The 11554-nt window shown below is 44.2% G+C and overlaps 1 protein-coding gene across 2 annotated transcripts in view; it reads left to right on the forward strand.

Annotated features, from left to right (window-relative positions):
- MYOM1 (myomesin 1) overlaps positions 1 to 5357 on the forward strand; it is a 147615-nt gene extending 142258 nt beyond the window's left edge. For both annotated transcript variants that reach the window (XM_025365122.1, XM_025365123.1), the window contains 2 exons: positions 337 to 392; positions 4614 to 5357. In XM_025365122.1, the coding sequence (XP_025220907.1) occupies positions 337 to 392; positions 4614 to 4907 (350 nt within the window). In that variant the 3' untranslated portion in view covers positions 4908 to 5357. The remainder of the gene's footprint in view (positions 1 to 336; positions 393 to 4613) is intronic.
- Positions 5358 to 11554: the final 6197 nt, after the last annotated feature.

An 11554-nucleotide genomic window follows, 5' to 3' on the forward strand; every position in this document is an offset into this window, starting at 1 on the left:
CTGGGCATGGTGGCAGGCGCCTATAATCCCAGCTACTCAGGAGGCTGAGGTAGGAGAATCTCTTGAACCCAGTGGGTGGAGGTTGCAGCAAGCTGAGATCTTGGCATTGCACTCCAGCCTAGGTGACAGAGCGAGACTCCGTCTCAAAAAAAAAAAAAAAAAAGAAAAGAAAAATCCTGAATCCCTGGATCATTTTCTTCTTTTGCATATTGAAAACTGTATAGAAGAATCAGGAGAAGGAAACTGAATTGGAACTGTAGCTTCCTGGGTGGTTTTGTGAGTATGGCCACTGGCCTTGCCACTGCAGTGATTAACCCAAAATGCCTATGCTTACAGATCGTGCCCGGGTGTTGGGAGGTCTCCCAGATGTGGTCACCATCCAGGAGGGGAAGGTAAGCACGGAGCCTGCCTATGCCTGTTCCTTCTGCACTAGGAACAGGTTCCAGCACCCCAACCTTGGTTCCTTCTTTTAAGATACGCTTAACAGCCCACCACCCTCATCTTATTCCATAGCTGCTTATACTTAACCAAAGTAACCAAACACAAGGTTAAAAATCAGTTGATTTTCTGAACAGGCACGGTCGCTCAGGCCTGTAATCCCAACACTTTGGGAGACCGAGGCAGGTGGATCACCTGAGGTCAGGAGTTTGAGACCAGCCTGGCCAACGTGGTGAAGCCCTGTCTCTATTAAAAATACAAAAATTAGCCTGGTGTGGTGGCAAGTGCCTGTAATCCCAGCGATTTGGTAGGCTGAGGCAGAAGAGTTGCTTGAACCTGGGAGGTGGAGGTTACAGTGAGCCAAGATCATGCCACTGCACTCCAGCCCAGGCAACAGAGTGAGACTCCATCTCAAAAAAAGCAGTCGGTTTTCCAATCATCTTAATGTTTTATAGGTCAAGCATCAGGATAAAAGTTTGTCTCTAATAGACATATGTAGACCACTTAGTATCTTTCAAAAGTCACCCTTTAAAATTATGGGAAACTGAAAATGTTCTGTGTTAACTCTACGACAAATACAATTGAAGAAAGAAATTACCTCTAACACAGTGGAATATGGAAATTTCTATAGGCTCTAGTTCTGTTGAAAACGGGCTTCTTTCTTTCTTTTTTTATTAATTTTTTTCCCCTGTGACAGAACTCCAGGGGATCCTGAGAACATGTGCCCCTAGGCCAGGTGCAGAGGCTCACGCCTGTAATCTCAGCACTTTGGGAGGCCAAGGGGCACAGATCACTTGAGCCCAGGAGTTTGAGACCAACCTGGGCAACACGGCGAAACCCCATCTCTACAAAAAATACAAAAATTAGCCGAGTGTAGTGATACACACCTGTAGTCCCAGCTAGTCGGGAGTCTGAGTGGGAGGACCGCTTGAGCCCAAGAGGCGGAGGTTGCAGTGAGCCAAGATCACTCCAGCCTGGGTGACAGAGACCCTGTCACATACACACACACAAAAATAGAACATGCCCCTCTGGTTTCTTTCCATTTGGTTTTAAACTGATGTAACCTGTCTCTATAATGATCTCTCCAAGAGTTCACAACGTTGTAAATTTGGCATCAGGTAAATCACTGCAACTTGTCCCCAACAAGTACTGTGCATTTTCCGAAGAGCCCCTGTAAGATAAAGATGCCAAATGAGGCCTTCCTTACTTTCATTTAACTCTACACAGTCTGAGCGAATCAACACAATTTCTAACCCGGATTCACTTTTTTTATCTTTATGTTTCATTAAAAAGTTTACAGCCACTGGGCGCAGTGGCTCATGACTGTAAACCAGCACTTTGGGAGGCCAAGGCAGGAGGATTGCTTACGCCCAGGAGTTCAAACTAGCCTGGGCAACATAATGAGACCCCGTCTCTACAAAACAATTTTTTAAAGTCAGCTGGGGATGGTGGTGCACACCTGTCTGTTTCTCTCAAGAAACCCAGGAGGTCAAAGCCGCAGTGAGTCATGACATGCCACTTCACTTCAGCCTGGACCACACAGTAAGATGCTGCCTACAAAACATACATGCAAAATAAATTAAAACAAGTTTAACATACCAGTCCTAGGAGTAGAGATATTTGTAGTAGAACAAATTTTCCACTTCAAAGGGCAGTGAAGATATACAGTGGGTGACTGGAATTCGGGTAACGAAGCAAGGCATGTGGAAATGCTTTAGCAAGAGGTAGGTTTCATTCAACGGTGTTTCCTCATGGGTGGAAAATAGGATCACGGTTAATTTTAAGCTCACTCACTGCAGGGCTTCTTTTGTTCTTCAACTCTCTTTTCCATTTTCCTCACCTAATCAGGTTAAAAATATACAACTCTGTAGGTCGTACTGAGAATTAAAGAGAATGTATATGACAGTACTTTGTAATGCAGAACTCAAATCTGAAGTGTGGATGAGAGTTTTCCATGACGCCTAAGGTGTTTGGGAGTTTCATTTTTTGTTTTTTTGCATTTTTTTTTTCCTAACCACTAGACTGTCAGGGAGTGTTTGGGACTTTTTGACTTTGTTAAAAGCTTTAACTACAGGCAATCGCAGTTTCCAAAAGCATATACCTAATCTGCTCATTAAGTTTAAGGATAATAATTGGACTCCTCTTTTTTTGACTGAAATGTATTTGTAGGGTAATTCAGTAAGAAATATTAATTAGTGATGGGGGATAAACAGATTTCTTAATCTATCCAATTGTAAATGATACACCTACAAAAGGGGTAACAAATAATCATGTAAGACTCTTTAGAATGATGGGTAGATGGGCGTTTTCTCTATACATTGTGAGCCCTAGTTCTTTCCTTATCACGTCTGGATTTTAGTAAGATAAAAATACAAGAATGGAATTTTAAAATGTGAAGTAAATTCAACATTATTAGTCACCAGGCAAGTGAACATTAAAACCACAATGAAATAACACACCACACCTATCAGAATTGCTGTAATAAAGAATAGAAGCTGGGTGGGCTGGTGTACAACAACAAATGGTGGAGAGGCTGTGGAGAAACTGAACCACTTGTATATTCTGGTGGGAATGTAACCCAAAATTGTATAGCCACTCAGAAAAACAGTTTAGCAATTTCTGGAAAAAAAAAAAAAACAACAAAAACATGGGCTGGGTGTGGTGGCTCATGCCTGTAACCCCAGCACTTTGGGAGACCACGATGTGAAGATTGCTTGAGACCACGAGTTCAAGACCAGCCTGGTCAACATAATGAGACTCCATCTCTATTCTCTATTTTTTTAATTAAAAAAAATAAAGAAAAAAATGAAACATGCATTTATCATACATTCCAGCAATTGTATCCCTGGGCATTTATCCCACAGAAATGACAACTTATGCTTACATAAAAACCTGTACACAAATGTTCATAGCAACTTAGTTCATCATAGTTCAAAACTGGAAAATGCTCAGATGGCCCTTACGGGCATAAACATAGTATGAGATTCTGTTCAGCAATAACAAGGGATAAACTCTCGATACATGCAGCACCTTGGATGAATCTGCAAGTAATTGTGCTGAGTTACAAAGGTTTTTCTGAAAGGTTATAGACTGCTTGATTCTATTTATATAATATCTTTGACCTGACAAAATATTAGAAATAGAAAACAGATGAGTGGTTGCCAGAGATTAGGAACAGAGGTTGGAAGTTGGAGGAGAGAGCTGGGTGTGGTTATAAAAGGACAACACAAGGGGTTCTTGTGGTGATGAAAATATTCTGTAAATTGAATAGAATGAAACACATGCAAACACAAATAAGCACCAGTAAAATTAGAGAAATCTAAATAAGGTCAGTGGATTGCCTCAATGTCAATATACTGGTTATGACATCGTACTACAGTTTTGCAAAATGTTACCACTGGGGAAGCTTGGTAGACAGCACACCTGATCTCTTTATTATTTCTTATGGATCTCTTTATTCTTTCTTACAACTGCATGTGAATTTACAATTATCTAAATTTTTTTTCAATTAAAAAAAGTAAGGTAAAGTAAAACTGTAGACCTTGTATCTACATATATATTGAGAATATGGATCTTTTAGAATAAGGTTTCGGCACAGATGAGAATATTTTCTTTAGGAATACATTTTGGTGGGGAACCACTGCAACTGTGACAGATCGAGTGGGGTTTGAGGAGAGAAGTAAAATAATGGTGGTGGAATTTGAAAATTGGTAACATTATCTGAAGCAGCTGCCGTGATTCTGCTGCCCGGCTCTTTGACACAAATGAAATGCAAAAGGGAGCAGGTGGCAATTACAGCAATGAGATTCCTCTACTGAGACAGAACCCAAAATGCCACAATAGAGCAAAAGGCATCTATATGTTTATGAAGGAGAAAGTGAAAATGGGGAATAGACCTAAACTCTTTTGTGTGTTTTTGGTAATAAGCATTCCAGAAGCCAGAAAGCATATAAAGGCCTTGAGGAGCATTAAAAGGCCTTGAGGAGATCCCCTCAGACGTTGTTTCGAACTGTAACTCACATGGGTGCACACACATAACTACTTTAAACCCTGGTCCAGGAGGTTTTTACTTATCCTCCCTTTGGTCATGCCAAGCCAGTAGCCAGCAAGATTGTTGACATTGTGTCTATTATATCTAATTTATCTTCTTCTCTCCCATAAAACCTGTCTTGCAGGCCCTTAATCTCACTTGCAATGTGTGGGGAGACCCGCCTCCGGAGGTCTCGTGGTTGAAGAACGAAAAGGCCCTGGCCTCAGATGACCACTGCAACCTCAAGTTCGAGGCCGGGAAGACCGCGTACTTCACCATCAACGGCGTGAGCACTGCTGACTCGGGCAAATACGGGCTGGTTGTGAAGAACAAGTATGGCTCGGAGACCAGCGACTTCACTGTCAGCGTGTTCATCCCAGAGGAGGAGGCGAGGATGGCTGCCTTGGAGGCCCAGAAAGGTGGCAAGAAGGCCAAGTGACCGGAGGTGCGAGGAGAGCCAGCCGGCCTGTGCGACTTGGGTGTGAATGGTTTGGGTTAAGGATGAGACGTCTTCGTGCTTTCTCCTCCCTCTTCTTTTCCGAGTTGAGGGGGAAATAATGTCAGATCTTTCATTCACATAAAAAAGCACCAACTAGTGACACTTTAATTGTTTTTCTTTATCTACAAAATTATGTGTTCAGAAAATACCATTCATAGCATGGAGATTAGGAAAGAGTTTTAAGGAGAAGACTTGAATAAAGTTGGAGGGACATTGAGTGATGGTCAGAGGGCAGACGAATGTGTTGTGGGGCGAGTTGGGATTAGCTGCAGCTGTGAAGCCATGGCCGTGTCTTGTGTGTTGTCACAGAAGTGCTGTGCTTTTCAACGGGCGCCTTATGGCTGGGAACCTCCTCAGTATGAATAAACAGTTTTCACATCTGTCCTCTTCCCTGACACTGTTTCTCAAATTCCTGCTGTTTTGCTACTAGGTCGGGTGTTCTTGGTGCTTCTTTCTCAATGCTTCTTGTGCCACATCTTCTGATTGAAATTCCTTTTGGTGGAAGCAGTACCTTGCAACATGATCAGATAAGTCGTCTGAGCTCAACAAGGTTCAGGGGTGGGAAATTACACTGCGCCGGCGCATCGGGTGGCTCACCACACAAGCCCATTCCATTAATAAGATACACAAGGCAATTGAACGTAGTATGCCAATTACATGTGATAAGATGGTGTGAGGTGCCTCGTGCCAGAATTGGAGACTAAGGGCTCACAGCTAAGAATAAAAGGTACAAAAGAAGCCTTCATTCTAAGCGCAGAGAACTGCCAGCTGTGGAACTTGCCACTCCCTGAGGGGTTTGCTGAGAGCATCCCAGCAGCAGCTGTTTTAGAAAGTTTTGTCCTCCCTGACCCCAGCACCACACACACACACACACACACACACACACACACACGTACACATAACACACACCATTCTAGGAAAATTGTCAAGGTGAAGTTTTTCTGTTGGGTGCAGTAGCTCACACATGTAATCCCAGCACTTTGGAAGGCTGAGGCAGGAGGATTGCTTGAGTCCAGGAGCTCAAGACCAGCCTAGGCAACATAGCAAGACCCCTCTCTACAACAAATTTTAAAAATCAGCTGGGTGTAGTGGTGCCCACCTATAGTCGCAGCTACTTGGGAAGCTGAGGTGGGAGGATCATTTGAGCCTGGGAGGTCAAGGCTGCAGTGAGCCATGATGGCGCCGCTGCACTCCAGCCTGGGCGACAGAACAAGACCATCTCATAAAAACAATTTTTTCCCCTTCTTTCTCCTGCCAAAGGTAGCAGATGGGGCAAGAAATTTCCTTATACAGTTGGCAGGAACTGCTGCACACCCTCTCCTTTACAAGTTTAAGGCTGGAAATTGCTTCTCATCTGACTGTGGCCAATCCTCTTGTCCAGACAAGTGCTGGATGCTGCTGCTGTGACACTGAACACCAAGCAGGAGCCAGATGCTGTGTTCTCACTCCCAGATATGGCAAGTAGATGAGCTTCCCAAGGGTCAAGTGGACCCCGTGGAAGGTGGCTGGCCATGAGCAGTCTGCAGTTCTCCCTGCCTCAGCAAGAGGCCTACCTCTGAACAAGCCGACCCAGAAGGAAACTGCCAGTGTGTGGACACCTGCTGGGGAGCTAAAGGCAGGAGGGTGGCGGGGTGGGGGTGGGGGTGGGGTGGGGAGGGTTCAAGCGGCGGCAGACCTCCCATGCCAAGGGCCAAGGGCTATACAAGCGAGAGGCCCCTAAGACTCTCCGAAAAGCCCCCACCACACCCTTCAAAGGGCCAGCGACAGAGTTCCCAGCATTGGAGAGGTGGGGTTTCTGCAAGCAGCACCTCCCACCCCTTCCCTAATTTCCACCTGCTGGAGCCCAGACTGGGGAGAAAGCAAGAAGGATATTGAATCAGATGGAAACAAAATTTCAAAACAGTGTGTTCCAAATTCTGAAATTGTACAAAAATGTATGAAATCGAAGTGTGGCCTAAGACCCCTGCGCCCAGCAGAGGGGAGTGATAGGACATGGCAGCAGTGAGTCGGGGAGATGGCTTTTGTGTTTGGAGCTCCATACACTGAGATTTCTCAATAAAATAGTTACAAGAATCATTTCAGCCATTATAATGACCAAACTAAACCAGTGACCTCAAGATTTAATAGGTAAAAAGCTGTTATTTCTACAGGGAAAAAAATGTAACTGAAACTATAGATCCATCACTTTAATGATGCCAAAGGTACTTTGTAACACATAAGAATTTATGAACCTGTGACCTGGTAAATGTGAAGTGGTGGTACTTAAAGGATCAACTTGGAACACAGAAAAGACCATTCAGAGTTTACTTTAGTTTTATAAAATTCATATATAGATTGGGCGTGGTAGCTCATGCCTGTAATCCCAGCACTTTGGGAGGCCAAGGCAGGCAGATCACCTGAGGTCGGGAGTTCGAGACCAGCCTGACCAACATGGAGAAACCCCGTCTCTACTAAAAATACAAAACTAGCTGGGCATGGTGGCACATGCCTGTAATCCCAGTTGCTCGGGAGGCTGAGGCAGGAGAATGGCTTGAACCCAGGAGGCGGAGGTTGTGGTGAGCCAAGCTCTCACCATTGCACTCCAGCCTGGAAGACAACAAGAGCGAAACTCCATCTCAAAAAAAAAAAAAAAAAAAATATATATATATATATATATATATAGAATAGTCAAGTGACACATTTTAAACCCTAGATCTTCCTATATTCTTGAAGTTCAACTTTAAAACATTATTTTTCCATTTAAAAATCTAACCATTGAAGAACATTAAGTTTAAGGCTGCTTGTTATAGCATAACTAAATTTCCTTTAATTTGTTAAGCTTTATTTATAAATTAATATATTTTCTCTCCACTTTAAGAACTGCTATTGTCTGACCTAAACAAAACTGTCTCAAGAACTTAAATAACTTTAATTATCTACTAAACTAAGTATATACAGAAAATTTGGAGTTTTCATAAATATTCTCATGTTGTATATAAACTTAGTAAGATGAACATAAAATCATAGTCAATTAAACATTTTACATTGGAATCACAAAGCTGGAGGCTGGGTGCAGTGGCTTCCACCTGTAATCCCAGCACTTTGGGAGGCCAAGGCAGGAGGATCACTTGAGCCCAGGAGTTTGAGACTAGCCTGGGGAACATGGTGAAAACCCATCTCTACAAAAAATCCAAAATTAGCTGGGGGTGGTGGCATGAACCTGTGGTTCCAGCTACTCGGGAGGCTGAAGCAGGAAGATCGTTTGAGCCTGGGAGGTCAAGGCTGCAGTGAGCTGTGATTGCACCACTGCACTCCAGCCTGGAAGACAGAGTGATATCTGTCAAAAAAAAAAAAAAAAATTGGACTTAAGTCATTACGCTAAGACATTTCAAATACGTGAAAATCAAATATGCACAGCCTACATAATGCAGAAATACTAATTTTGCCTAGATATAGGCCCTAAGATCTGGGACTGGAGTTTTAATACCCATGCCAGAATGAGAGATGTAGACCTGGATTGTTCAAGGTAGTGAGTTGGTACCAGGATCGCTGCACAAATCTGAAATGCACAAAGAGTGGCTTAGTCAAAACAAAAATGGGAATAGTAAAAATATCACCAACTGACATAGAGAAGCTATACTGAAGCTTTCCATCTGCCTGGGGGCGGTTCTGGATAGACAGAAAATGTAATGGATTCCTCAAACTAGTACTGCATGTTTGTGGGGTGCAAATTTACAGCACCACATGGAAACAATATCAAGCCAAGAATTCCCATAAAAATGGTCGCTGTCTGGGGCCTCAGGGAAGCAAATGCAAAACTGCGCTACACGGGACTCCTCTGTCTGCCCACAAAGGATGACTGTTATGGAAATTGTCCTCCCACCATGAACAACTAGAAAAACAGGCAAAATATATGGAAAAATAACTGTTCAGGGCATTGGCCAGCAGACGTGCAGGCCCAGGATGCCTGAGAGGAGAAAAAGCGATGAAACAACTATGATTGCTCCAGCTTCTTCTTGCCTAGACAGAGTGCTCAGGCTGCAATTCAGCAGGGGGAACCTGTCAGTCTCATTGAATTGAGGGGATAGAGATTGGGGTTCACGGAGGCTGGGTCGTCTAGAATTGATGAGAAAGAATAATAGAGAGAGGAGAGTTGCACGAAGACAGGGTGCTGGAGTCTGCACATGCTCTTTGGCTGAGTACTGTTCTGCGAATGCACGGGAGAGAGAAATCCGGAAAGCCTCCGGTCAAACAGTTCTTGGAGCTCACACGGGCTGGAAGCAGATTCCATTTCCACCAGCTGGAATGAAAAGAGTTTGTAATATGTGGGCCTCGGGTACAGTCCTCAGAGGTTTCTCACCTCAGGAGTGGGGCACTCCTGAGGTCAGAAATTAATCCTAGATTAAAAGCTGCTCTGGCCCCACCCTAACAGAGCTTAAAAGCAAGCCTCAAGAGGATCGAATATCTACAACAAACCGTGTGTCACAACAAGGTGCAGCGCACTTTAAATGAACACACTCTAAGATTCACAATAGCCAGTATCCAGTCAAGAGCTAGCCAGCATACAAAAAAGCAATATGACTAATAACAGAAAAGTACATTCACAAAACAAGCCCAGAAATGACCCAGATGATTGAATTAACAGACAAGGACTTTCACGCATCCACAATAACTATGTTCCTTGTGTTCAAGAAGCCAGAAGAAAGTTTTAATACATTAAGTAGAGATACGGAAGAATATCAAGGCATAGCATCATGAGTTTGCTGGAAAACATAGATCAAGAGAAAATCTTAAAAGCTGAGAATAAGACAAATTATGTACAGAGGAGCACAAGGTAGAATAATACAGGATTTCTCGTGAGACATTATAGAAGCCAGAGGTCAGTGGAGCAAGGTCTTCAAATCGCCAAAAATAAAAACAAACGAACAACAAAAAAACTGTTCACCTACCATTCTCTACCTGCTGAAAATGTTGTGCAGAAATTGAGTAAAAGAAAATCTTCTGACAAACTGAAGATGAGAGATCTACCACCACCAAATCTATGTGGTAAGAAATATTAAGGGAAGATCTTCAGACGGAGGCAAATTATATCAGACAGGAATTCAGATCAACAAAGGATGAAGAGTGACAGAACTGGGGAACACGTGGGTAAATATACATACGTAGTTTTTGAGACAGGGTCTCGCTTTGTCACCCAGGCAGGAGTGCAGTGGTGTGAATGGCTCACTTCAGCCTCAACCTCCTGGGCTCAGGTGCTTCTCTCCAGGAACTGGCTCAGGTGATTCTCCCACCTCAGGCCCCAAAGTAGCTGAGACTACAGGTGTGAGGCACCACACCCAGCTAATTTTTGTATGTTTTGTAGAGATGGAGTTTCAACACATTGCCCAGGCTGGTCTTGAACTCCTGAGCTCAAGTAATCTGCCCGCTTTGGCCTCCCAAAATGCTGGGATTACAGCCATGAGCCACCATGCCTGGCCCAAAATACATTTTTTTAATCCCAGCAGTTTGGGAGGCCAAGGCAGGAGGATTGCTTCAGCCCAGGAATTAGAGACCAGTCTGGGCAACATAGTGAGACCCCATCTCTACCTCAAAAGAAAAAAGAAAAAAAAATGAAATACATTTTTTTTTCTCACTTCTAGTCTCTTCTTCCTGCTTCTGATGTGCCTCTGCCAGAGGCCCTCTGGCCAAGCCTCATACGCAAGCATGTACTCCCTTCATGTCAACCCTGCCCAGCACCAGGGTGCTCTGGCCTCAGGGCCAATCTCTTCAAGGGCGCTGCATAGAATAAATGCTCACCCCCACTGACAACCTGCCCCACCCCTCCATCCCTCTGTCCTCAGGAAGTCCCACTGTACCCTCGGATGGACCACTTAGGAGGCTTTTGCAGAGTCTGTGAGAGGGTTGGCTGAGAAGAGGACATGTGGATTTGAAAGATATTTCAGAGGTGTAATGACAGGACTTAAGTGTGGATTGCAGAGGGGCAGAAGGAGAAGGAATTGCTCAGGACCACTTGCCCATCTACGGGCTTGAGCAGCTAGGTGGATGATTGGATGGCTAAAAGGGGAGCCATCTGGAGACAGAGGGGAGGGGTTGCAAATGTAGCATCATAGCGAAATTGTGAGTTTACTAAAAACTCGGGGTTAGAAATTATGGCTTTCAGAAGATATCAGCTACAAAGAGCCCCGAATGTAAGAGAAGGAGGCAATGTGAGATGTGTGACCAGAACCTAGGAGAGGTGAAGCTTACATGATTACTGGGGTTGAATTCTAAGAACAAATAAAAGGGCCGGGCGCGGTGGCTCAAGCCTGTAATCCCAGCACTTTGGGAGGCCGAGACGGGCGGATCACGAGGTCAGGAGATCGAGACCATCCTGGCTAACACGGTGAAACCCCGTCTCTACTAAGAAATACAAAAAACTAGCCGGGCGAGGTGACGGGCGCCTGTAGTCCCAGCTACTCGGGAGGCTGAGGCAGGAGAATGGCGGGAACCCGGGAGGCGGAGCTTGCAGTGAGCTGAGATCCTGCCACTGCACTCCAGCCTGGGTGACAGAGCCAGACTCTGTCTCAAAAAAAAAAAAAAAAAAAAAAAAAAAAAAAAAAAAAAAGGGG

This window comes from Theropithecus gelada, chromosome 18, assembly GCF_003255815.1.
Source record: "Theropithecus gelada isolate Dixy chromosome 18, Tgel_1.0, whole genome shotgun sequence".
Taxonomy (NCBI): domain Eukaryota; kingdom Metazoa; phylum Chordata; class Mammalia; order Primates; family Cercopithecidae; genus Theropithecus; species Theropithecus gelada.